The sequence below is a fragment of the Vanellus vanellus genome (assembly GCF_965231255.1).
Source record: "Vanellus vanellus genome assembly, chromosome: 5".
NCBI classification, from domain to species: domain Eukaryota; kingdom Metazoa; phylum Chordata; class Aves; order Charadriiformes; family Charadriidae; genus Vanellus; species Vanellus vanellus.
The window spans coordinates 30,054,889-30,082,393 of NC_138910.1; the positions used below are offsets into that span (position 1 = coordinate 30,054,889).

General features: G+C 40.2%; 2 protein-coding genes across 2 annotated transcripts; one reads left to right on the top strand and one right to left on the bottom strand.

Annotated features, from left to right (window-relative positions):
- Positions 1–5,289: 5,289 nt before the first annotated feature.
- NDUFS1 (NADH:ubiquinone oxidoreductase core subunit S1) lies at positions 5,290–21,909 on the bottom strand. Its single transcript, XM_082484133.1, has 19 exons — positions 21,615–21,909; positions 20,848–20,915; positions 20,520–20,611; positions 18,979–19,086; positions 16,718–16,794; positions 16,544–16,625; positions 16,304–16,434; positions 15,404–15,589; positions 14,782–14,916; positions 14,245–14,359; positions 13,115–13,260; positions 12,633–12,761; positions 11,312–11,441; positions 10,666–10,826; positions 8,936–9,090; positions 8,171–8,346; positions 7,284–7,418; positions 7,014–7,086; positions 5,290–6,681 (listed from the first exon to the last, which is right to left on the bottom strand). Exons 2-19 carry the CDS (start codon positions 20,909–20,911, stop codon positions 6,590–6,592), a joined length of 2,187 nt encoding a protein of 728 aa, XP_082340259.1. The 5' UTR covers positions 20,912–20,915; positions 21,615–21,909; the 3' UTR covers positions 5,290–6,589.
- Positions 21,910–22,253: 344 nt separating this feature from the next.
- On the top strand, positions 22,254–26,435 carry EEF1B2 (eukaryotic translation elongation factor 1 beta 2). The gene is made up of 6 exons (XM_082484505.1): positions 22,254–22,387; positions 22,783–22,905; positions 24,280–24,403; positions 24,809–24,875; positions 25,560–25,685; positions 26,241–26,435. Exons 1-6 carry the CDS (start codon positions 22,308–22,310, stop codon positions 26,393–26,395), a joined length of 675 nt encoding a protein of 224 aa, XP_082340631.1. The 5' UTR covers positions 22,254–22,307; the 3' UTR covers positions 26,396–26,435.
- The last annotated feature ends 1,070 nt before the right edge of the window (positions 26,436–27,505 follow it).

Sequence of the window (27,505 nt, forward strand, 5' to 3'; positions counted from 1 at the left end):
ATATATAGAGCCACATATGTAGAGAAGATCTTGTCTTTAGGCGTTTAAACACTGGAAAGGGTGACAAACTAAAAAACAAAGTTATGATTAGGTACATTCTTCTGAGCAATGTCTTGAGCAGCAGTTTTAAGTAGTGGTCGTTTATTTAATTGTGGTAGGTTCTGGGGTCAAGCTAACCATTAAAGCTCAGTATATTAGTATTATTGAAAAATGCTGATTCTTATTTTTCAACAATTCTTTAACATGGAGATTTCATTGCAGTGGTTGTCTCTAGCGTATCTGAATTTCAGTTACCCTGTCTGCTGCAGTAGTATAACCAGTGTGCTTTTTGCCACTTTTCCAAACATCAGAGGGTCCCTATACTAAAAAAAAAACCCATTGTCTACAGTCTGAGGATTTTTCTTTAGCAAATACACCCGAGTTATGGCATAAATTCAGCTGCTGAACTCCTTCAAACCCATGTTTTAGTGCACTCCTATGTGGCAGATAGCACAGCTGTAAGTACAGGACAAACCATATGTGGAACAGAGTAACTTTGCTTTACATCATTTAAAGTCATAAATGCTAGCAAAGCAACGCAAAGCACAGATGACTGGCTTTGCCTTCCCGAGTCTTAGGGGTTTCATTAAAGCTTATCGGAGCAATGGGAATTTTGCTGTGGATTTCAGTAGTATAGTTGCAGAAGTATCTAACCAGTTGGGAGCAGATGTATGCTAACTATTGCATGATAATATAATGAATTGATTGTGAACTGTACTGAAAATAGTAATTAACTAAGACTTAACTTAACTAATCTGTTCTTCATTATCAATGTGTATGTTAATCTGCATTAAATAAATTGTATCGTCTTCCTAAAGCTCAGCAAAGACAAAATAGTAAGACTATTAATTGGAGGAAGGTTGTCCAGAGTACATGACGGGCATCTGTGGAGACTTCTTTAAATAGAAGACAAATGAATGGAATAAACTGTCCCAGCAGAATGCTCTAATACAGCGCTATTTTACTAGGAAGCCCACTGTTAATTCATAGTATTGTATTTTTACTATCTACTTCTGTCTATTGATATTTCATTAACTGTAATTGTAGCGGTTAAGAAGCTACATGCTTTATCACCAGTCCTCCTTTCTGCTATTAATTTGGTTATTCATTTACATTCAGGTTAGAGCGGGTCTTGGTCATCACTGAAAATTGGAAAGATGAGAATTCCCACCCTGGACCAAATTAGGGATCTCTTAGTTGTCTGAGAGCAGCCAATACAAGATGCTTCAAACAAAGGTGTGGAATATCCTGTGATGGATAATTCAGAAATGAAAAGCATGCAGGACAGGATTTTTCAAAAATAGCTGGAGTTGAGCTAACATCAAAGCATAAGGCTTAATTAGTGTCCAGGGTCATGAGATCCCAATGGATTTTGAACGTTATTTGTTATAGATGAAGCTTTTTGCTCTCAGTATATTTCTTTTTGATGCGCACTTCTCATCTCTGATCCATTTCAAACATAGACACTGGTGTACAGAAGGTGACAAGAAGAAATAAAATTATTTATTTGAAATACTAGTTAAGAATATTCAAAATTAGCATCATATATAATATATATAATATTAGCATCAGAGGGAGGAGATGTCTCTACCAGCTGTTATGTCTTACTACACAAAAAGGCCTCTAAATCTCAGTAGGCTTCTCAGCATTAGGCACTGTGAATGGGTGCTTGTGTGTAGACAGGGGAAAACATTTATTAACAGTGTTTAGCATAGCAGGCTTTGCTGATGATGGAGTCACTTATAAAGAGTTTGAATTGCAAGGGTTTATATACGTTGCTTATGGCTCTCTGTGCCATTTCTCTGTTGTGCTCAGCTGTGAGGAGCTGGGGATACCCAGGTACTTTGGGACACATTGCTGATGTCATTCCATCAGCTAATATACATTACTGCAAAGTGTCTTTTGGATAAAACCTTACACACCTTACACAACAGAGAGGACCATGACTTGTATAAGCCCACCCTTCCCCCAGCAGAGGATTCAGTGTTTGTTTCTGAACAGTTTTCCTTGTGACTCTCTGTAAACTTTAGTGTTTCATTCCCAGAGGTACTTGTGCCCGTTTAACATTTTATGAATAATAATAAATAATAATAGGTTGTGGGGTTGGTTTTTAAATAGGAATTTAAAAACTGCTTCTTGAGCAAGGTAACTTCTCAGGTAACTCTGGGAGAACTTACCCCATAAAACATGTTCTTGTACTCCTGATAAAAAGCTTACTTCAGTTGTCAATGAAGTCCTTAACTTTTAGGTGCTCTTCATAATTCCGTTTAGTTATTGCTAATTTTTTTTTCCGTGATTATAGTCACAATTAAGTCCTCTTCTATCAGTTTGCTTATTAGCACTTTCTCTGTTCGTGTCCTGTCAGTGCCTTGAAAGAGTCAGTCTTTCAACCCTTCATCACTGAAGGTGATTTCATCTAATTGCATATTCGAAGGACAATGCGACAAATCATTATTAAAAGACTGTCTTGTTTTGGGAGAGGATGTTTTGGCTTAGCTATTGTTTGGAGTATTTTATGAGGAGCAGGCATGTGGAGACAGGGATGGAGATGAGGTTTTATTACCTTTTCTGTTTGGATTAAGGCCAATGCCAGGCTGCTGTTCTGCTTTTTCTTTAGCTCTATGAATCTGAGCTCCTTTTCTGTCAGCTTCGACAGTAATGTGCAGCATATCCCCCAACCAAGCAGATAGCAGACAGTCTTGCAAGAATTTATCAGCCTCAGAAGAGGCATTGATCCCAAGTCTTTTACTTCCTGGGGAAATGCTACAGACACTTCCTTTTCTGCTTTGAGCTACGCTTCAAAATACATTAAAATAAAAATGTGTTGCAACTATTTTTATGAATGGCCTAGTTTTGTTGGCTGTTTCAGTCCTGTTGAGAAAATACCTGTTTGCCGTGACTTCCATTTGCGACCACATTGTCTGGTTTCTTTTTATTGAAGAAGCTCGCTAAATTGCCCAGGATTTAAAGCAGTCTCCTTCTGGAATTGTAGAGATGTACCCATGGGATGCTGGTGCTTCCAGGAAGGTGGCTATTGAACAGGGGTTTAAAAAAAATTTTTTTCTTTGTTTTAAAATCACAGCTTTAGACTTAGATGCTTAAATCTGCCTGCAGTATTTTGACAAAGTTTGTTTCTCTTTAATCTGACTGATGGTGTTAACCAGGCCTAAACTTGCTTGAAAATGTAAGTGCTTAGTACTTGTGGGAAAGTAATGGAAGATCAGCGAGGAGGACTGTAAAAGCGGTCAAGTGACCTGCATGTGGGGTGCTGGAAAAACATATATATCGCACTAATTGTTGTTTAGTTGCACGAGCTCAACAAGTAGAACATCCACACTTAGATAACGTAGGCCTGTGATGGACTCAGGGGCACCTTATCAAACATGCCTGAGACTCCTGCCCTGCTGTTGAAGATCAAAGCACAGTGGAAAACTATGCCTTGAAATACAGGTGAGAACAGCAAGTCTGAGCTCTCACTCTCTCACTAATAAGGACTCACTCACTCTGCAGTGCCTGCGTCCCCCGCTTATGTGCCTCTGCCCGGGTGCTGCTTCAGAGATCCCCCAGTCTGCAAGGTATCGAGATTAAATTTGTTCTTTGCCTTTCATCCGTGGTTTTGTGGTTGGTCCTGCATCCTGCCTGTGTCGGCTCACACAAAGGTTTTAACTTGAATTAACACACCCTTTTCCTTCTCCACTCCCCAAAACTTTCTGCTGAAGGAAAAAAAACTACATAAAGGTAAGGTTTAATCTAAGCCATGTTTGCTTGCACGTAAGAGCTATGTGTACACAGTGCTGTGTTGAGAGAAAGGGATACTTAATGACTAAACCCATCCATCTCCCAGACACATACCTGTTCTTTTTCGTGCTGTCTGTGCAGGCAGGAGTGTACAGGAAGAAGTGAGATGGTTACTGGGCTGTAACTGGTGATGCAACCAATGAGAAATTCTGCCAGTTGGCCACCAGGTGGTACTAGGGCTGCATTTGGGGAAGTAAATCTTCTTTAGGTCTGGTCTTCGCTCTAAAGTACAATAAACCCCCTGCCCACGCTGCAACTTAGTCTGGATAAATGCACCCACCAACACTGCATTTGCAGGTTAGCTGCATCAGCAGAACTGACCGTTCAGGCAGTGTATCACCAAGCTAATAAACCCTTACTTTAGCAGTCAAGAACATTACTTTGAGCAGGTTCATCTCCCATCATCCCAGCTCTTCATTGCTGCCTTCTCATAGTGCTCTACTTTAATCTGAGGTTGCAGCTCCAGAACCAGCAAGCAGTACCACTAACTGTAAACTTTTTAAATAAACAGAACCAAATTGCATGAATAGCCCTGTTTCTGTAATTTTTGTTCCAATACTTTGCCCAGCCTACATCACCTCCCTTCCTTTGCAGACCCCTGCTATCCTTTTACTGCGAGCTGGGCAAAAGTCCACATGTCCAGCCACCAGAGCAAACAGAAGAGATAAGGGAGGGGCTAGATTGTAAACTCAGTTGATAAGAATGCTAAATTAGATTTCTCTTTACTATCTAGTTTCCAACAGACAAATCTGAGGAAAGCCTTGTTACTATTACCAAGTTTGGCTGAAAAGTTCTATACTCAGTGACAAGTTAGGTGGGAAAGAGGGTAGAAGCCGGACAGACAGCACCACGTGTACTTCTTATCTTTTTTGTCTTTCAAGATAAGGGCTGTTCACTTTTTGAATAAAAATAAGTATCTCCTAAAAACACTTAACTGAAGGATACAGAGCTTTCAAAAAAACAAGAAGTAACGCATGCCAGAGCTCCCAGAGTTAAACAATGCTGTAACATTTAAGGCAAAAAAAAAATCTCTAAAGCTTTTGAACCTTTACAAATTTTGAAGCGAATACGTAATAACTGACATGTTGCATAGCTGAAATTACTCATGTGTGTTTGTACAACATGGATTTTCAGAAAAAAAAAAGAATAAGGTTTTCATCTTAGGAACCCGAGAACCAAATATTTTACTCAACATAGGATTCAGCTACACCCTTGCCTCTTAAACCTACCATCTGTGAGAAGAGACAACTGCCTTGCTTTTGGCATATGTTCTCACACACGTTCTTTTGCTATGTCCCTGCCATAAACCCCTTCTCCTCCTAAAGAAGTAATGTCCCACAAGCACAACATGAAGGTGTTAGGCTCTACTTGGTCGTACATGTGGACATACACAATATGGGGCCCTGGGAACTGCCACATTAAAAACAGACTACAGTATTTCTAGAGGTCTTATACTATATTTAAATAAAGTGAATAGTTGTCTTTATTTTGTACCACCAAGAGAACTGAACCTGTTGGTAACTGGAAGACAGCAGGCTGAGTCAACCATTGTCGAACATTTAAGACTCAGTCAGCTAGTGCAAGGACACTGGGCTATACCAGGATAACCAGGGAGTTTTTCTTCCTGAGCAGAAGGAAAACATTTTTTTTTTTTAAAAAAATTACTTGGCTTGTTACTGAAAAATTTCAAGCATGGAAGAAAAAAAGGCTTCTACAGTAACACTCGCATGCATCCAGTATTACTCTACACTGAACAATGTAGCTTTTCGTCATGCAAAATTAACATTTTTTTTTATAATAAAGTTGGAAGTGATGGCTTTATGATACTGTTCCCATTTGCACAATTCCTGGAAGGATTACTCTAAACCTTATTACCCTTGTAGTCTGTTGAAGAGGAAGCTATCCTTTTTCCAAACTTATATTAACCAACATAATAGACCCACTGTTATGAAGTAATTCTAAAACTTAAAAAAAATAAACAACCAAAAAACACCACACATCATCCTTTCCCTCACTTTGCTATAAAGATCAGCAGAGACGCTTTTCTAAGATCTTTTCTGTACTTGAACTGGTGTAGCTAAAGGCCTTTATCTTTTTTGCTAAATTTTTAAAGCAGTTCAATATGAGGAACCTGAGTGAAAACTGCTTTTCTTTTTCAAGACATCAAAATTATTTTAATTTTCTCCATGAGTAGTTTCTCAACTGAAACAAAATGGAGAAACATACAAGTATCTAGAGCAGTGGCAGGTCTAAACACTGACATAAACCAGGTATGTTTGACTCAAGAGGGACAACTTGCTCTGACAGCACATCAAAAAAATACCACGTTCACACTTTCATCAGTGCTTAATATTAGATACATGGATACTTTGGAAGAAGGTTACAATCTAGTATTTTTGCAGTATAGACTTGTTCCTAGCAAATCAGGACTTAATGGGTCCAAGTTGCTTACCGAGTTCTTTTCATGGAAGAAGCGTGAGCTATATGAATTACATAAGTAATAAATTGTTTGGTATTATAATTTATTTGTATACAATCATCATGTAGTCTGCCTCTGGGTACAGTAAGTTGAGTGCTGCATGTTCTCTCAGACACAACAACAGTCCTATAATATTATGGGACTATTTGAACTGATGAAAATGTGAATGAAGAAAAGAAAAATTCAGCAAATAGATTTAAAAAAAAAAATATTAGTCACAGCAGTTAACTGCAACAAATATTTGGATGGAGGTGGTAGCAGTCTGATTAGTCTCTAGCAGCTGGCTGGCTCTTCTACTGCATGAGCACCTTCCACAACAGCTTTCACACACTTGGCCATTGTCTGGGATGCTCTACTGATTGAATCTGAAAAAAAAAAATAAAATAAAAAATCTCCAGACACACGTTGCTGTGTTGTAACTGTTCGTTTTCAAAATTATACACAGATAAAATATAAAAGAGATTTAGTACAAGACTGCATACAAAGAGGATAAAAAAAATTGCTTAGTTGAAAATATAGTCCAATAGTCTGTGGTTTATGCAAATTCCAAATAATTTTACTGGCAAATTTGTTTCTTCAAAAGATTCAAAGCCTACATATCTTAGTGGAAAGCTTTAAATGCCTCATAAAAAACTTATAGTAAAGCTAAGTAAAATGTATTGCTGGTTTCAGAATGGAAAGGCCATACTATACATACCTGTCATATAAAAGTCTTTTATTGTGAGCTGAGGTGGAACAAGAGGATCAGCAAGAAGCTGTTGCTTCACTAACTGTGTCAGGAAAGGAAAAAAAGAAAGTCAGCTTTATGATACAAACTCATTACCAAAGCATTTTTTTAGTGAATTCCACATTCAGTGTGGGTCAAAGAATGCTTGTAGTACTAAATATGAAGAAGGACCATTTCTCTAAAAAGCATCAAGCTATGTAGCAGCATTAAATCATGCCCAGATGCTTCAATTTTGGTTACCTTTGACAATTCATTTGCCTGAGTGAAGTAGTTAGCCTCTTCCACATCATCGTATCGAACCAGATTAGGAGATACTTCTTCTAAACGCTTCCGTATTTGATCAAGGTTCTCATAAGGCAATGTCATACCAGCCAACTAAGAGATTCACAGAAAGAAATGCCATCAAGTCTAGGGATTTAATACATAGTGGTTTAGATTACCAATCCATTAACATACCTAAAGTAAAATCAGGAAAAATCTATACTCCATGAAAACACAGGCAGTTATAATATACAAACTGAAGCAAAGCCACAGCATTCTGTTGAACTTCTGATGCCTACTGTTAAGACTTCCCCATGTTAAAAAAAACTAGGCTGTCCTGTTTGCTATACAAAGCAAAAAAAGACAAGTAGTACTTTTCTCCTTCCATACAGATACCACTTGTACTTTCCCTAGCTTACCACCGAATGAGATAAAAGTTGATGCAATTATCAATGCATCTTGTTCCCAGTGACTAGTAAGCACATATTTGACCTTATCTAATGGTACCAGATCCTGTCCTCGGAGTTCATGTTGTTTTCTTTCTAAAAAGCAAGAAGAAACTGCATTCTACCACCAGTTTCCTCTAAAGCACTTCATGAAGACCTGCAGAATTTGCAGACAAATCTTCACCCATTATGCATTCCAGTATCATACCACAGTTACAATATTAGTGCTATCCTCAAAAGGGAAACATGATTTAACTCAGAGAATCAACAAAGGCTTCAATACAAAATATAACTTCTTAAGACTACAGTCATGTATTTCCCTCAAAATGTATCTCTTTTTTTGGAAACATTTTTCAATATAAAAGGAACTTAACCTCTCAGCATACTTTTATTAGAAACAATTTATAACAGCAACAGTACCTCAGAGACAGCTCTAATAATTTTCCAGTCTTCCCTTGCCATTCCAGGAGGTGTTACTGCTACTCTTGTCTGCTGGGCCCTACCCTCAGTATTCACGTATGTGGCCGCCTTCTCTGTATATGCTGCTCCTGGGAGAATAACGTCAGCCATGGGAGCTCCCACATCCCCATGATGTCCTAAATACATGGAAGGAGGAAACAGTACACAACCATATAAAACATAAGTCAAAATAAATAGAAATGCTTTACTAACACAACACAGAATTTCTGTGTTCCCAGAAAAAAAAAGAAGAGTTTCTAAGGTTTGCTTAAGCAGTAACATAAAGCCTATTAGACTGACTGCTCTGAGGTCTTGCTTGCCTTTGGGGATAATGAACAGACTACAAGCAGTAGTAAACGGTAGTTCAGTCTCTATAGTCACTCAGATTTGGGGGACTCATGGAACAAGGATGCTTCCTGAATGAAGGTAAGACCATGTTTTGGTATGATGGAACACCTGGGAACCAACACTGTTTTGTCTGCCAGGTTTGAAGCTATGGTCCAGAAGACCTAACTGGTTTATATTCCCTTATTACTTATCAACAGTTTCCCAATTTTACCTAAGTAACCAGTATCTCAGTTATGTGTTGGAAGTTCAGTTTCTTGGCAGAAAATAAAGGCTAAAAATTATCAAAGGGTCAGATATATTTGTAAGAATATGCCACTGTTTAGGCTTTCTCTACAGCTATTAGACAGTAACATTGCTTAATTTATATCTACTAATTACCTTGATAGATGATAAAACAGTCCTTTGGCAAATCCTTACGTGTTATACAACCCGAATCTGCTCCCAAGAGATACAATACTTTGGGAGGATTTTTCCTAATTGCCTCCACTCCTGGTTTGAAACCCAGATCCAAAGCAGCTACCTGGCTTGCAACCCTGTAGGAACAAACACATTATGACTTTAAGTTATTTCAGAATACTCCCTCTCCCATCAGAACAGACCTTTTATTGACTAAGTATTTCGAAGGGATGTAAAAGGTTTCTTAACAGTAAAAGGACAAAAATGGAGCATAAAGGCAGCTGAAAATTTTGACAGAGTATTTGACAGAATATCAAGTTGGTTTTTGCATTTTGACTAACTGATGCCTTTGAAGTTTTCATGGGGAATCTCACCTATTTAAGATGGGATAGCAAAATAAAGGCAGACATTCCAGGTCAGGGCCTAGTGGCAGACAGCTCACTTATCATCTGGAACACCAAGGTTCACATTTCAGCTATGAATTGAACTCAACAGGCCTTTAATTTAGGGCACTCATGTGAAAGATGAAAGACCAGCTACTGGACCATCGGCTACTCTGAAACATCTAAGACCACTATTTCATTACCATTCATTTATTCACGCATAAAAATACTTTTAAAAGAATGAAATAATGTTTCTAATATTCTTGCAGTCTTTTTCTTTTCCAAAGAAACAGTTTTGCATAATCCTGCATAATCAGGTGCCAGACTTCCAATTATTTAAAAGAAAAAAGATTCTCTCTGTAGAGTACAGATCTTTCAATGTTACTCATATATGTCTGACTATGTCAGACAAACAAGTTCCAGTTAAGTTAAGTTGCTTTTTACACTTAAGGTAGAGAAGATGGTGCACCAAAAGCATGAAAGCCAGTAATATGAAAGACTGCCAAACCACGTGTAAAAAAGGTATTGTGAGTGTTCTTTAACTCAGTGTTTTGGTATTAAATGTTTCAGTTTAAACAGCAGGATTTTATATTTAAGATCCCTTCAGAGGACCAAGCCCTTGCTATACTAGTTTTACATCAATGAAGCTGCTTTTGGCAGAAGGACTTTGTTGAGTCTCTGAATCTCAGTGCCACTACATTTGCTGAAATTATTTTTCCTTTACAGAGGTTGTCAATTTGACAGATGGAGTTTTAGAAAGACAATGGGGAAGGACTGTCCCAACAGAAGCTTGCCTATTAAAAGGAATAATATCCCAATAAACTGAATAACTAAGATCAAAAGCCCTACAGTGAAAAGATTTAAAGCTTTTCTATTAACTATTCAGTTAAGAAACTGCACAGTAAAAGCAATATTATCAGAAACCATATTATTTAAATACTCTTGCCATTTTGTTTGGTTTTCTTCCTCTACATAAAAAGCAGTTGCTTAGCAAGTGCCACCGGTCCATTGTACATTCTGCTAAGCACTGTGGTATATTATTAAGCTCTCTTGTATTCTATACCTCTAAATTTAATATTTATTAATCTATTATATTTAAATGTAGAATTTAAAATCTCATGGAGAGCCTGAAAAGTTTGCCAGGTCAAGGAACCCATTTCTATTAAAAAGTTTCTGCTAGTTTGTACTTCTATTTTTTTATATTCCCTACAGGTTCTAACCTGATAAGCCCCTTGTGTGTACCCAAAGAAATCTGTGCGTGCACATTTTGGTAACTTGTGTAGGCCCAGTGTGAATGAAAGTGGCTCCCAAAAAAGCTTTAAAGCAAACCTGTGGAGGATGTTCATGACTTTCCAATCAGAACCAACACCGCTCTTAGTCCTGGCGTTTTGTGCAATGGTGGAAACAGCAGCGTGGATAGCTGCTCCATCACTGCGCTGCAGTGCTGCGCTACCGACCACCACCATTGGCTTTTTGGCCTGGTCGAGGACCTGGGCAAGTAAAGAATCAAGAAATTCATTCCAAGGCTCTGAAGATAATTCTTGGTGTAGATAATGTAACAAATCCCGTAATTTCTACGTAAGTCTTCCATGCAAAGCTACAGTTTGGAAATGGTCATTGTTTCATTTAGAGATAAAGCCAAGAGATATAAGCCGTACATTACCCTGTCAATACAAAACTATACTCTTGATAACCAGACATTTAAGTGAAAACAGTAGTGGCTGAAACAGCCACTTTTTATAGCAAGAAATATTCCAGGAGTTTCCTGCACTGCAACGTTTTACACACCTGAATATATTAAGCAGTTCACACATGCTTGCTGCACACTAATCATTACCTCACATCTGCATTTGACCAAAAGCAAATAACCCCACATACAGCATGGTACTTCTCTTCAAATCTGTCTCTGTGGTGAATTCGGATTATTATCCAATACATTGGAAATTTAACAGTCACACTCTGAAGTTGTGGGTACCTTGGAGAATGCATGTTTTCCAGAAGCAATGTCCTGGAGTATCTGTGGGGACTCTCCTAGATGATCATATGTGTAGGTCAAATTAACAGGAGAGCCAACAAGGGCCACTTGCAAGTCATTGTGAAGCCAGCTGAAAACACAGCAAACATTTTATAAAAATCAAAGAAATACAGAGTTTTACTCAACCAAAGCCACTAGTAATAATTTTAGCAATAACTTGAAATAGGATGCAAATTCTTTCAAAGGAGTTTACATGGCATTCATTGCTTTGGTAACATGCAGTTTAGCATTATTCTGACTGTTAAGCAAGCTTAAAGTCTTTTTAGAAGGACTATTTGTCTATTCCTGGGACCAGTGCAGCAACACACTTTACAGAAGAAGTTCATAACTCAGTTCCCTCCTCCCCTCAAACTTTTGCCAATGCAGTGGAGAAAAAGGTTGCACAAAATGGGTACTACAACTTTAAACCATCTTTTCCAGTGTTAGGCAAAAACAAACAGAACAAGAAAAAAAAAAAAAACACCTACAGCTACCATTAGGTTTATTTAGCTTGACTTAACTCTTAATAACTTCAGAATTGACTTTAAAGTCATTTGTAGGAGGAAAGAATTATGAATTTGACAGTGCTCACAATTTTAGGAATCCACTTATTTCTTACATAAACAGAGAAAAAAATAGCTGGTTAGAAATTTTTCTAAAAATTTATGAATTGTTCATAACTTTAATTGCATTTTTTCCTCTCAAAATATTAAGGCCACTGTTGTTCAAAATGATGTATTTTGGAAGATCCCAGCATTAGGAAGGACAAGGCTTTTTTTTTTTTTATATAAACCTCATTTGTCTCCTGCTGATTTGTCTTGTTAGAATTGAATTAGCTATGTTCAAAAGTTTGGGAAAGCCACATTACTTGTCAAAGAACACATTAAACTTGAATGACTGCTTCTGAAGTCAGCAAGTCTGATTCGTTACAACAATACAAAAAGCAGCAAACTGATGCAGAAAATAATTCTTTAAGGAATATGCTTTAACTTCTATAAGACAGAAAATCTGAGGTGTCTGTGTAATGTAACAAAGGAATAAACATCTGAGTATATGAACGTAGATAAAATGTCAAAATGAGAATGAACAAACCAGCTATACACTATAGGGAGAAGAGATCCCCTTTATCTACATATATATCACCACTCCCTTTACTAAAAGGTGAACTAAATCCAGTGAGTCCGTCTGGATGAACTCTCAAATTGCTGCCTGCGGCTCCACCTGAGCATTGTATCAAATCCAAATAGATTTGCATGCTTATTCACCACCAAGGAATACAAACCTCTTTCGAATTCTAGCATTAAAAAGCGGTGCCTCAAAGCGTGGATTGGTGCCAACCAGAAGCAGGACATCTGCCTCCTCCACTCCAGCAATCTTGGTATTAAGCAGGTAGTTAGAGCGTAAATCTGTGCTATAACAAAAACATGTAAGAAATAAAGAGGATACCATACTGTACTATAGTTTTCACAACACATAGAAATAGACTAAATTATCCAATTTACAACAGAGTGTAACTGGCTTTCAGTAGCCTACTGTTAAACTGCAGCAGCCTCAACATACTGTGAAGTGTGCTTTAGCAGAGACTATGTATCAACTCTCAATCCATAAACACTCTATAAATGAATATTCTAAATTCAAACAAAACCTGCTAATGCGTCAGCAATTGCTATCCTTGGTCATTTCAGAGTCTTACCATGAGATGATTTGCAGGCGGGAAAGTTTATTAACATACTAATTACAGACAAACTTTGCCTGAACTCTTACCCAGCTCCAGCAGTAGGGAAGACCTCTTCAGTGCAGAGTGTATCACAATTTACTCTATTCAGTAAGTCTTTCAGAGCTATTAGCGCTTCTGCATCCACCAGTCCTCCTACAATTGCGGCTACTTCCTTACCTTTGACAGCCTGTAGCTGGAGAAAGAGAAAGTATAACCATAAGCAAAAGAAACCATTGAAAAAAATCCCATTTGGCCCAGGTGAATGGTTGTTACATTAGGATTTGCCAAAGCCAGCAGTGCTACTACTGGTCTGGAGTAGCACAAACTACTGTCTGAATCCTGCAAGACAGCAACTCCAGCTCCTTCAGAACTCATGATAAGCAAAGAGCAGCTCTCTGTATTCTATGGAGGTCTCTCCCACTTGAGTTATTGCTCAGATCTCATTTTTTGTGTGGTGAGGATAGGAAGATTGGTGAATGCTCTTATTTTAATGAAGCTACAGTGCAGACAGAATACAAACTTCTATAACACAAGCTCCAGTAGTAAACTCAACTCAAAGGTATTATCTGAGAAGTAATAGCATTCGTAACAAACCCTGCTACTGTACCATGGGCAAAAACATCCTTAAGGAAAGTTCAATTACAGTTATTCAATTCTGCTTCATCCCACATAAAATTTTTAATCAAAATCCAGAGCAGTCATGCAGCACTTCATTGAAGCAGCACAGTCAATCACCACACAGAGGAAGCACTGAGGCAAGCACAATTCAGATTTAAGTAATGCAGAATTAATGGCTTTGATGGCAAAAGTGGTGATAGCACCCTTAAAATGAATTTAAAGAAGTCTTCAGATAGATCAGAGTAATTCAGGAAAGTTGCTTCCTCCTAAATTTCTGAAGGAACACTTTAGTTTCCTATTTAAATAAAAGTAATTTCTCTCCCAGTGCCCCAAATGAAATCATGATAAGACAAAGTTCTTCAAATGCTCTCATCCATGAAACAGGAAATAATATTCAGAAGAAATTTAAGTGGAAATACAATGGATTAGAAGTCAAATGCTCCCCTCTAATCTTAAAGAAAAAAGCCCTTTTCTGTATAACTGTTTTCATATTAATCATTGTAGTATGTCCAGCTTTAGAAATTAATTTTACGCTACATATATTGAAAATCGTTCTTACCACACCAGCAACACGAGTTAATACATCCTCCCATGAGGCATAAACAAATAGTCCTTTCTCATTCTTGATCATTGGCTGAGTAAGTCTCTGACGCTTCAGACCATCATAAGCAAACCTAAGGGAACACCACTAATATTATTAAAGAGCAAAGACAAAGATAATGGTGTATACTAGATATTTTCTAAGACTGAGTTTTCTAACAGCTTGCAATGATTAGAAAAGAGAAACACAAGAAATATTTCCCCTGAAAGTTTAACTTTTCCTTCCCATAAACAAGCAAAAAAATGTGATACAAATAAAAATGTTACTGTAAAAAAATAAAAGCTACAAAAATGAAAACATTAGAAAACTCAGTAACTTCAATTATAGTATTAAAAACATGTCTTACCGATTATTCTTCTCTACAGCTTTACAATATTAACAGTGGAATCCAGAAGTCAGTGCTACTGTCCATATTTTTGGTTCTGCAAAGTGCGCCTTTAATATGTGCAAAAACACGCACGTGGGTAGAAACACCTCCCCCCCCCACACACACACCTTGTTTTGTCAGATATCCATTCCTCATTGATATCTTCATGCAGCCTTGGCAAAATTCTCATCACTTCTCCAGTTCTCGTGCTCACTACAATGTTGCTTCCAACTGCATCAAGAACATCAATTGACTCTACCTTCCTGTTTAGAAGAACAAATAAACCATTTGCAGTTTTCTATACACAAGCAGCAACTGACTGCATAACAAGCAAAACAGCAGCAAAAATAGAGTGCTGTAGGTCTAGCTTTAGATATACATATAAGAGCTTAGTTTCACAAGATATTTTAAATAATATCCTCAACAATTACTGAGCTAATGAATTTGAATTTTCCTTTACACACATTTTTTTACTGAGCAGTCAGCACACAACCTACAAGCCCAAAACATTTTAAGAGTAAAAATAAGGGAAGAATAGTCTACAAACTATAACATTGTTCCATTTCTTGAATGAGCTGAGAGTAAATAACAGAATCTGTGTTAGAGTCAGCCTATGGAAAAGTGTACAACAAAAATGCAGAGAATAAAAGTCAGAGAAAACCCTTGGTATCACAGATGGACATATTCTAAGATAAATCATATGACAGAAACAGAGAAAGCTGCATCTTCAGTATGAGTTAAGACACATACCTTGTCTCCCATGGGCGTGCAGTAAAGGCATACGGCTTGGAGGTAAGAGCACCAACTGGGCAGATGTCAATAATATTTCCTGATAACTCAGACATGAACATTTTTTCAACGTAAGTACCAACTTGCATATCATTTCCTCTTCCGGTTGTTCCCAAGTCATCTACCCCTGCAACCTCACTAGCAAACCTGGTAGATGCAAAAAGAATGAAACACAGATCCGGAATGTACAACAGCAACGTAGCACATTTTTCAGTCCTTATCTCATTTTCTTAAGATAAAACATTAGCCTTAGTTCATACACCTGAAAAAAGAAAACAATTGTTTAGATGCATTAGTCAGTGCCATCACATGCACAGGGCTACAAAAACTAGGTGGACTTAAATCAAAAACCAGAGCAGTTCAGTGCTCACTGAATTTCACAGTCTGAGTCCAAGATTAGTCCTAACTAACAAGTTCTCTCTAGAACTAGGCGGGTACATTGTATACTTTTCCATTTGGCTCAAGTTAGCTGATACTGAATCTCAGGACTACAGAACAGCATAAATATAGCTATAGCTACCAGAGGCTGTCAAGGATAAATAAATCTTGCAACTGCGGCTGAGGAAGTCACTTAATGTTTTTAAATCCATTCTGCCACTAACACCATGGGACCAGTTCTGCCCTGAAGAATTCTGATGTCACTTTCATGTTTTGGCCAGCTCTCTCTATTTCCCATATGACAGATGTCTGGTAGCTCTGGGAAACCAGCTATCAGTCCCTACCAAAAATAAAATCCTTAAGTACAGTCAGAAAAGAAATAAGAAGAATTGTCTGCCTCTCATGGTGTTTCTTTCACAAGTAGCAAACTGATAGAAATATGCCTGCTCAGTACCCTCTGCAGTGAAAAATAAAGGACATTACCTGATACATCGAGTGCACTGTATACACCGAGTCATGATTGTTTTGACTAATGGGCCAATGTTCTTGTCCTCCACAGCACGTTTTCCCTCTCTAAATCTACTCCTATCACTGCCAAACATCATCGATTGATCCTAGAATAGACAACAGAAAACAGACATATCCAGGCTACTGCAAAGCACAATTTCACCTAAGAGAAGAGTATTAAAGCACAAGTGTATACAATTTAATTGGGTGTTTTACCTGTAGATCACATTCTCCACCCTGATCACAGATAGGACAGTCCAATGGGTGATTTGCCAGCAGGAACTCCATTACACCCTCTCTGTTGGGTTCAGGAATTAATATTAATGTCAACTTTACATAATTTAGCAGATAGTATAATTCATCAGCTATAGGAGACTAAAAGAAAAGTACCTTGCTTTCCTGGACTTCTCAGAATTTGTTAGTATGTTCCAGCCCTTCATAACTGGCATGGCACATGCAGCAACTGGCTGCAATCATAAAAAGCAAGCATGAACACAACATATTTCTTCTCAACAGGGCACAAACCCTGACCTGCCCCCCCCCCAAATTCTTACATAAACATCTGCTATTAATTTAACATGTTGTAGAAATAAAAAGGTGTCTGCAAGGAAAAAAAAAAGAAGAAAGTCTAACCAATAAAGTCACCGGAAGCCATATTTATTAATAATCTATATAAAAAGGTTAATTAGCTGTGATTAATTTCTTTTTGAAGTTGAAAGTTTTAGACTTCTGGTTCCAATTCAAGTCATTAATAGCAAGAAGAAAGTCAGTTGTAACAGATATAAGGCAAATCAAAGAGATTCAACAGAGATCTGGAAAACCTCTAGAACTGAAGTTCAGATTGTGCATCTTTTATTAGACATTTATTTGGACAGCCTGTACAAAGAGTGCTGGAATAGGATTTTTCACAAGATTAGTGCAAGATTAACAAAAACTCCTGCTCAGAAAATTAACCCCTCCTACTATTCAATTACGTCACAAGATAGACAATCACAGAATAGTTAGAGTTGGAAGGGACCTTTAAGATCATCAAGTTCCAACCCCCCTGCCATGAAGCAGGGACACCTCCCACTAGACCAGGTTGCTCAAAGCCCCATCCAACCTGGCCTTTGTGGGACATCCGCAACTTCTCTTGGCAATGTGCTCCGGTGTCTCACCACCCTCAGAGTAAAGAATGTCTTCCTAATATCTAATCTAAATCTACCCTCCTTAAGTACTGAAAGACTGTTATAATGTCTCCCCAGAGTCTTCTCCAGGCTGAAAAACCCCAACTCCCTCAGTCTGTCTTCATAGGAGACATGCTCCAGCCCTCTGGTCATCTTCACGGCCCTCCTCTGGACTTGCTCCAACAGATCCATGCCCTTCTTATGTTGGGTGTCCCAGAGCTGGATGCAGTACTCCAGGTGGGGTCTCACCAGAGTGGAGTACAGAGGGAGAATCACCTCCCTGAACCTGCTGGTCATGCTTCTTCTGATGCAGCTCAGGATGCAGTTGGCTTTCTAGGCTGTGAGTGCACACTGCCAGATCACGTTGAGTTTCTCAACCACCAACACCCTCAAGTCCTTCTCAGAGCTGCTCTCAATCCATTCTCCCTCCAGCCTCTGTTTGTGCTTGGGTCTGACCTGGCCCGGATGCAGAACCTTGCACCTGGCCTTGGTGAATTTGATGAGCTTTGCACAGGCCCACTTCTCAAGCCTGTCCAGGTCCCTCTGGACAGCACCCTGTCCCTCCAGTGTGTCAACCGCTCCACACAACTTGGTGTCGTTGGCAAACTTGCTCAGGGTGCACTCAATCCCACTGTCCATGTCGCCGACAAAGATGTTAAACAGCACCGGTCCCAGTACCGGCCCCTGAGGAATGCCACTTGTCACTGCTCACCACTTGGACATCGAGCTGTTGACCGCAACTCTTTGAGTATGACCATCCAGCCAATTCCTTATCCACTGAGTGGTCCATCCATCAAATCCACGTCTCTCCAATTTAGAGACAAGGATGTCATGTGGGATCATGACTTCCCTCTTTAGTGATAATCCCACATTTCCAGAGAGGCAAAGCTCAAACTAGCTCACTTCAGCGTGCATTCCAAAAAGAGCTTTATATGTGAATATAAATGTGTAATCAAGAATGAACTCCAAAAGAATGCCTCAACTATATGCATAGATTTCTTAATACTGCTGAAGACAGCCTTCAATCCTGAAGTTAATTATTATTTTACAACAGATATCAATGGTTCGTAATGCATTCAAACATAACCTAATAAATAACCCCAATCTCTACTTAGCTAGAACAAACCTGCAGATGCTAATCCCACAGCTGAATTCATACAGTATCTGAACCTTACTATTTCTGTAGTATCAGCTGAAAATGTGTGGTTGAAGCCTGAATTACAGAAAATAAAAATATATCTGACTGAAAATGGACAGCTATCAAATGTTCATGTCCAGGAGCAAGATAATCCATAAGAACCTGAGAACCAACTTTGATCCATAGGCAATAATTGCAGTCCAGTGGGAAGAAGGAAAAATCCTGCTTCGAGCAGCTGAATGACAACAATTTGTGTGCTAATGATAGTGCAAACAATTATTTACAAGATTTAAACTAGGCCCTAAGCACAGCAGGAAGCTGTAATTCCTATGAAACATATACAATACCTTGGGAGCTTTCTCTATTTCCACAAGACACATCCTACAGTTTCCAGCAACAGAGAGACGATCATGGTAACAAAAACGGGGTATCTGAATTCCAGCCTTTTCACAAGCCTATAAAGAATAAGAAACAAAGGAAAATGGAATTTCAGTTAGACCTTTCAGTTTCACCTCATAAAACATTATTCAGTTTTTCAAAAAGTAATACTGTTAATGCTCAGGAATATAGTGCATTCAAACTTTAATCTTAAGAACTAACCATAAATGAAAAATAGCGATCAAGCAGAAATATGTCAGGTTATCAATTAGAAATATATTTTTTCCAAAATTCGTAACTGATTGAGGAAATGAGAAGTAACCTCTCTTTCATTCTTTCCTCCAAGAATAAAGAGAATTTTCTCCAATAGAGAGGACACTAGCAATAAAAATAACTTTTTAAAGAAAGCATGCACTATTTAAGGAAAAGTGCATAAAAGACAAAAATTTGAAAAATATAAAAGAAATAAAGGGCATAATGACTTCTCATAATTAAACAACATGAATATTCTCTATAAAGGTACTGGAACATAGCCAATCTTCAACTTCCATAGAACCCCAAACTCAGAAACATTCTTCCATGACATGTCTGAAGAAGAGATAGGAGGACAGAGACAACAGATTTCCAGAGAAGAGATGAAGACAGCCTTTCCTGCATAAAATCCCCACGGCTGCTGGAATCTATGCTATAGTGCTAGCTATGCCTGCCAGAAGAAACACCACTGAATTAAAAAAAAAGATCTAACAAGATCTATTTTTTCTGATGAATTCTACAAAAAAAATGATCACATGTAAGCAAAACTAAAAAGCTAACAAAAATAGCATTTAAGAAAATACTACATTAGACTCCTGCTGGGGGCATTTTAATGCCTAAATAAATTAGTACCTTGTATCCAAAGAATGACGGATATGTTTTGAAATAAACACTATGTACTTTAATGTTCTAACTCACTATACCATGTCACCATTTAATGGCTTCTTAAAAAGAAGTTAGACTGGAAAAAGATCTACTTGAAATTTTGGCCTGAAAAGCAACAACACTGAGTACAGGCCGGGAGATCCAGGTTCTATTTCTTCCCACAGCAAGAACAACAAAAGCAGTGAAGGATCAGCATTCTGAATCCTAAGAACTAATAACCAGAAGGAGACAATCCCTCATATACCTGAGAAACCACTTTAATAAAAATTAACAGGTCACATAGAGTTCAGAGCTAGAATTTCAACCAGAATTTATCAAAGTCTGTTATTACATTGCATACATTTTTGCAGCTGGGATTCAAGCTGCGTGCACCTTCTTTCAGCCAATCATGGCAGATGCTTCTTTTTCAAACAATGAACTCCCCAAACGATTTCTGCCATGTGAAATTGTATCACAGATAGTGAAAACACCCATCAAAATTGCAAGAAACAATGTAAAGGGTTTGGGGTTTTTTCTGCTATATAGAATAGAACATGCTGTCAAGAAGTGAGATGGGGAGTCCAATAAAAATTCAGCACGCCATTCCCCACACCTGAAGTACTGTGGTTCCTGGGTTCACCAACACAGGATGCCCATCCACAAACACCTCTATTTGGTTGCTGGCTGCTGTTGCAGTTGTACGTCCTGAGAAACATGGAAGAAGAAAAGGAAAACTCTTAGTTACTACTAGATACAAACTGTCAGACCCCACGCTCCTTATCTTACAGTTACACAGTACTGATACAATTCTAATTCTATAAACAGCACAACATAGAATTCCAGAGCTGCAAACAAAGTACACATACGCGCCTTTCAATAAGTCAATTACACATGCATCAATTTTATCACGACACACAGAGACATAAACTAGAGACACTTACCACACACTTTGGAGGACTGGGTGACCCCAGCTAAGGTCCGGCGGACAGCAGGTAGTCGAAGCATGGTGCTTTGGTAAGAGAGAAAACAGCACTGAGATTTTATCGATTCAAATGTTTGCTGAGAGGTTTTAAGCAGGCAGAGTAAAAACATCTATACCAGTTGCAAAAAAGTACGTATGCACCTATGCGTACACAGTCATAAAAGAATTCTTTTTTTATAACTATCTATACTCCATATATGTCACCTCACATTAAAAATGGTGCAAGTCAGGGCGATAAACAGCTGGCAGCCCAGCTCAAGCCGCTAACTCTGCAAGCGCTGCCAGAAGCACGGACGAAGGAAGAGCAGCCACCGAGAACGGGCGGCAGCTTCGCTGCAACCGCCCCGTGTTTACAAACAAACGCACAAACGCCGCGGGAACCCGGCGGGCTCCCCGCCGCCGGCCGGCCCGCCCCGGCCCCTCGGCCCCCACTCCCCCCAGGCACCGCGCCGGGACCTCGCCAGACGGCGCAGCTCGGCAGCGGGCCCGGCGTCCCCGTCTCCGGGACGGAGGGCACGGCGGGCGGCAGTACCGCCCGGCGCGGGGGGGTCACCTTGACGGCGCCTCCGCCGCTGCCGGGCAGGCAGCCCCCGGCCCGCTGCCGAGCCCGTCAAGGGCACCGGGAGCAGCGGCAGGAGGAGAGCGCCCATAACGGCGCCGGCGCAGCCCGACCTCCCCGCGCTGCGGAGGCGCCGCCGCCTTCCCCGCCGCCGCGGCCGCCGTTACCTGGACGGGCGGTGGAGGCGCCTCGGCCTTCACTACCGCTGTACGGGCTGCCCTCCGCCTCGGCCTCTATGGCGGCAGTGTCAGCCCTTTCCGCCGCTGCCCGCAGCCTCCTTCGGCAATCTCCGGAGCGGGCGGCCTCCGCGACCTGCGTCGCTTTCTGACGTGCGCGTTCGGCAATCTTCGGAACACCCTTCTTCGGCGATTTCCGTCAGACCGTCGGCGAGCAGCTCAACCTCGTCAATTTCCGCTGTCCTCTCGGCCACCGTCAGGCACGACGCCCTCGGCAATTTCCGTCTCCTTCCGCTTCGTTCTTCGTCCAACTCCGGCAACTTCCGCTGCTGCCTGCGCGGCGGCGCGGGGGGGGGAGGGGCAGGGGAACGGTACGAGGAACGTTGCAGTACCCTTGTAACACTGAAAAGCTTCCTGAGCTTTATCGTTAACTTCACGTTTATGACTCCGATCCTTCCCCGCACCTCTGATGTCCCGTCCGCTGCACGCGCTGCGCTGAAGCAGCCGACCCGTGAGGAACTACTTCGCGGTTCATTCTTGCGGAGGGATATTTGAGCGCCTTAACCTGCGGAATCATACGTGTCGCTATATAAGGGCGGCGCAGGGGCTGCTGGGTCTCTTTGCGCGGCGGTCGGGCTTAGGCTGCGGGCGGGAGCGTGTGTGCCGCGCCACGCCGCCGCCGTCATGGGCTTCGGGGACCTTAAGTCCGCCGCTGGCCTCCGGGTCCTCAATGATTTCCTGGCAGACAGGAGCTATATCGAGGGGTGAGAGGCGGTTGGGGGAGTTCTCGGGGAAGGCGAGCCCGGCCAGGCCGCGGTGAGGCCTGCTGGTCTGACGGGGGTCAGCGGGAGGGAGGGAGGGAGCCGTGCCGGCGCGGGGTGCCTCTGGGCACGCGTGTCTTTCAGTCCCCGGCAGCTGCTGTCGTTAAGGCCGCGATGGGAGGCGGAGCGCTGGAGCGGGCCGAGCTCGCGGGCCGCCACAGCGCGCCCGTGGTGCCGAGCCCGCCTGGCTTTTCGCGCTCTCTGTATGTTCGCCGCTGGGCCCAGCAGCAGCCTGGCGGACACACTGAGCCGCTGCAGCGGCGGTGCGGTCGTTTCTGTGCTCAGTGGCAGCCTGTGTGCACCGAGGAAGGGGGCTAACTTCGGCTTATTCTCCGCAGATACGTCCCTTCTCAGGCTGATATAGCAGTCTTTGAAGCAATCGCTGCCCCACCTCCTGCAGACTTGTTTCATGCTCTTCGGTGGTACAATCATATTAAGTCGTACGAAAAGCAAAAGGCAAGGTACGGTTAAACTGCGAAGCTGGAATGTATGTGTGAAGTGGCCTACGAAATGTTGCATTTGTTTTTCCGAGTTTGAACAAAGCAGTGTTTTTCACTGGTACCATGTGGCTTTTTGTGTTGCCGTTGGAACAGGAACAGCTCTCGAAGCAGAGCAGACTTCGGCCAGTACATTATATTTCTCACTTAGAATTTAGGCTACCTAGTTCTGTCTCTGTTCTGAGGTTTTTGCTAAAATTTATAAGAAAGGCTTGAGTTTTGTTGCTGCCGTTTACACAGATGATTATGCTGAAAGCTGGAAATAATTTACCATTAATCGACCCCATAAAGGCAACTCCAAAATGTATTGGAAAGTACTACAGGAGTCTTTAAAGATAAATGTACAGAACATAAATGATAAATAAGGAAAGTGGTTCGTTCAGGGTTTTTTAGTCCTGGAAAATAAAACAAAAAATTTGCAATGCAGAAGCACATATACAGAAGGGGAAACGTGAAAGCAAATGTTATCTTTTTTCTTTTTTAGTGATTTTAGTGTTCATGAAAGGTGCTGTATTGACAACCATGGAGACTGCAGGCCTCCCTAAAAAGGTACAGCATAGGTAGTGTCAGTATTGCTATACTGCCTCCTTTATGTGCCTCAGTCCTGTTTGGAGGGAACTTGTGTAAAGTTGGGTGGCTCAGTCACCAGTCCATTTCCAAAGCTCTTATAATGCTAAAAGGGACTGAGATGATACAGTTGCTTCACAAATCCACTCTCTGAAAATTACTTCTAGTTCCTAAAAACTAAAGCTAGTTTTATGACTTGTAACAGCAGTTCACAGTAACAATAGAACTATAAACTTAATTGAAGACTACAGAACTATATGAGCTATAGGAGAAGATTAATTCAGGGGTTTTTGGTCCCTCACGTGCTTTTGAGAGCCAGCTTCCAGAGTAAAGCATTCACTGACACTTCCAAAATCACTTGCAACAATGTGTTTTCTGTCACTATTAGTTTTTAAACAACTGAAAATATTTTTAGGGAAGTATGAACAAGGTGTTGGTAAATTCTTACACAGAATATAATACAAATAAATAGTTCCAGTAAGAAAGCTTTCTTTAGCCATGTACTTAGGTGGAGCAGCAATGTTGGGCAGGATTGTGTCAGCTTAGGTAAATAGTCTTTTGGTATGGGATTTGCTGTAGTCTCAACTAGCGTGTCATCAGGAGTATTGGGGATGTTCTGTTTTCAATTAGCAGAATTAGGTACTGATTTTTTTTTTTTTTTTTTTTTAGCCCAGCATTTCTACTATGAATGCACTTGTACATTTATTGACAAATTGGCAGTGTTTGGGTTGACATTCGAGTAGGTTCCTAATAGCTGCTGTTTTCTTTCAGCTTGCCAGGAGTAAAGAAGGCTTTGGGGAAGTATGGTCCTGCTGATGTTGAGGACACAACAGGTGCAGCTACAGATAGCAAAGATGATGATGACATTGATCTTTTCGGATCTGATGATGAGGAGGTAACTTGTGACCTTTATTTGTATTATATTGGGTTGGGTTTGTTTTGTTTTGTTTTGTTTTGTTTTTTTTTTAAAAAAAATACCAGATATGCAGATTTTTGCCTTACTAGTCCAAGTTACTTAAGTTTGTGACTTTGATACCAGATTCTACTTTGAATTCTCAAATTTAGCTGTCTTCGCAGAACAGAAAAGCTTGAAAGGTAAAGGAGTTAGAAGGGAATATGTTGCAGTGGGGTGAACTGTCTAACTTTGGCTGGTTACATGATGAATAAAACAAAAAATCACCATCTTTCGGCTGACAGTTGTGATGATTTGTTTTTGCCTGAATACATGCCAGTCAATTTGGTAATGACTCAAAGATGCAGTGTTGTGGTGCTTTTCTGTGACTTTAGATTTCTCTTTCAGGAAAGTGAGGAAGCAAAGAAACTGAGGGAAGAACGTCTGGCCCAGTATGAATCAAAGAAGTCCAAAAGTATGTCTACCAAGAACTTTTTAATCTTTTATGCTTGTGTTAATTTTCACATATTTGAGCAGGATGGCTAGAAACACTAATTAACTGCAATAGATAAACTTGGCTGAAATGAGATGGGAGTAATTAGCTTCACCTGAATTGCCTGCAACCTTAACCTTTTCCATAGCAAATAGGTACCCTAGTATAGTTTTTGTCATGCTTAGTATGCACTTGTTTGTCTTACCCAGAGGCTGAGCTGTCTATATAAATTGATGTAACCCCAGGATTTTCTTTGAACCTTTAGAGAAAAGGCTGCAATATGCAAGTCCTTCCACAGCTACTGGTCTGGAACTGTTCAGAACTGTAGCAGTTGCAGTATTCCCTCTGTGGAAGATGAACTGTTACATGGCATTAAGCTCCTTCTCAGATCCTCTGAAAAGGACTTCCTATGTAACAAACAATGTTAGCATCCTAATCTGTGTTTTCTTATAAGACTATTTCTGAAGAGCATATCACATGTACGTACATCTTGAACACTGGGATATGCATAGCTTAAATACTGGTGGTGCAAGAGGCCTGTCACAGCTATGTGAGGAGGTTCTTGTTGATGAAATTGGAAAAGTTGTTCTTGTAAAGCTAGTTTGCAAGGATATTCATGAGGTTTTGAAAATTTCCTGGCTTTTAATGGTGATGTTCTTCCTCCAGAACCAGCTGTTGTTGCCAAATCATCAATCTTGCTTGATGTGAAGCCTTGGGATGATGAGACAGACATGGCAAAACTAGAGGAGTGTGTTCGAAGCATTCAAGCAGATGGCTTGGTCTGGGGATCTTGTAAGTAGGAGAGAATTTCAAAGCAGGGAGAGGGGAGGTGATGTGGTCTCTTAAAACAATATGTGAATAGGTAGACTTGTGGTCACTGTTTGATGACTGGTGAAAATGTGGGTAGCTAAAACAGTGCAGGAATTGCAACACTACAGTACTTCAGTATCTTGACACAGTCAAAAAGGTGTATTAGTGCAGCAGCCATTTTGAGATTCAAATTAAAAAAAAAAAATATTTAAAAACTTTAAAACTGTCTCTGCTACCCTGCATCTTCCTTTTACAGTTCCTGATGCAGTAAGCAAACACCCATACACCCATGTCATTGGTTTGGAGGGAGGGGGAAACAAACACAAAAACAAGACCTTTAACCTTGTAACGAATGCTGTGGTGTTGAGCTAAAACAGAACCAATTGATGACACAGTTGTCAGAACAAAATTAGGGTTTTTTTAAGGTATTCCTGCAAACTACTTTGGTCAGTTCGATCTCGCTAGATTTGCATTTTTAAGGGATTCCACCAATCAAGGAGTACTAAAAGCTCTTTTGTGTTTTGGTTTTTTTTGCAGCCAAGCTAGTACCAGTTGGCTATGGTATCAAAAAGCTTCAGATCCAGTGTGTTGTTGAAGATGATAAAGTTGGAACAGATATGCTGGAAGAGAGGATAACAGCTTTTGAAGATTATGTACAATCAATGGATGTAGCTGCTTTCAATAAGATTTAAGTCTTGATATATCTAGAATAAATGTAATTGCAAAAATTGGGCTCTGTCTGTGGTTAATTCAAAGTCATGGTGTAATCCAACTCATAAATGTAAAATCTGGTTGATGAGTGATGTAGAAGCTATGACTGAATTTCAAGGTTGCTGCAACACCCCACTGTAGTACCCAAGAGCATGAGCAGAGGAAATAGAAAATTTACATTTACCATCAATCCAGATTTAACATTTGCATGGCTTTAAAAATAAAAAATACTCTTTGCTCCATTTTGAGGGGAAGTTGCATCTTTAGAAATCTATGTAATTCCACTGGAAGGAAGGATGGCCTTAAGGGAAAAGCACAGGGCTCAGGCAAAGTGCAATAAGTGGTGGTGGTTTTTTTTTTCCAACAGATAAACAGTAGCATAAATACCTTTTGTTTAAGGGTGTTCTAAACAAATATGTGGCTTTTGTTGACAGCTAAAACTCTGCTTCACTGAGGGAGCGGAGATGAAGATAAGTTAGAAGCAACTGCCATGTCCTAGGGATGACAAGGTGTATATCTGACCTGAGACTACTGTGGTACCTTCTCAGCTCTGGTTGTGTGGACTTGGGGCTCTTCCTCTGGGGTGTGAAAACATTTGCAGTGAAATTACTTCGAATTTCGCATCTTTTCTGGAGCTTCTTAATTAGTACAGCAAATAATGGTGTTGATAAAAGTGCCTGCTTTCATATTTCAAGATCCTTGTGCGTCCTGCAGGTTGAACAGCCTGGGCAGGTTAGCCCAAGGAGTGGGATGTGCTCCTGGGAAGGCGCTATGAGCTCAAAGGCGACTAGGGGGCAGCCTGCACCTTCTGCACGGGCTCCGGGAGGCGTCAGCTGTCCAACCCTTCAGTAGAAGTGGGAGGGTGAATGGGCAGCAGTGACCACAGGCTACGGCTAATGCAGGTGGATAGTTTGCTTGAATCATAAACTTGAAGTGTGCTGCAGGCTAAAAAGATCAAAAAAATAAGTGTTCAGAAATGCAAAGATAAAGTAGCATAATTAACACCAGTTTGAGCTGCTTTCTTGGTTCCAGATGGGTTTCTAAATTGATTTTGGCATTTTTTTTTTTTTTTTTTAAAATTGAAGAACCTA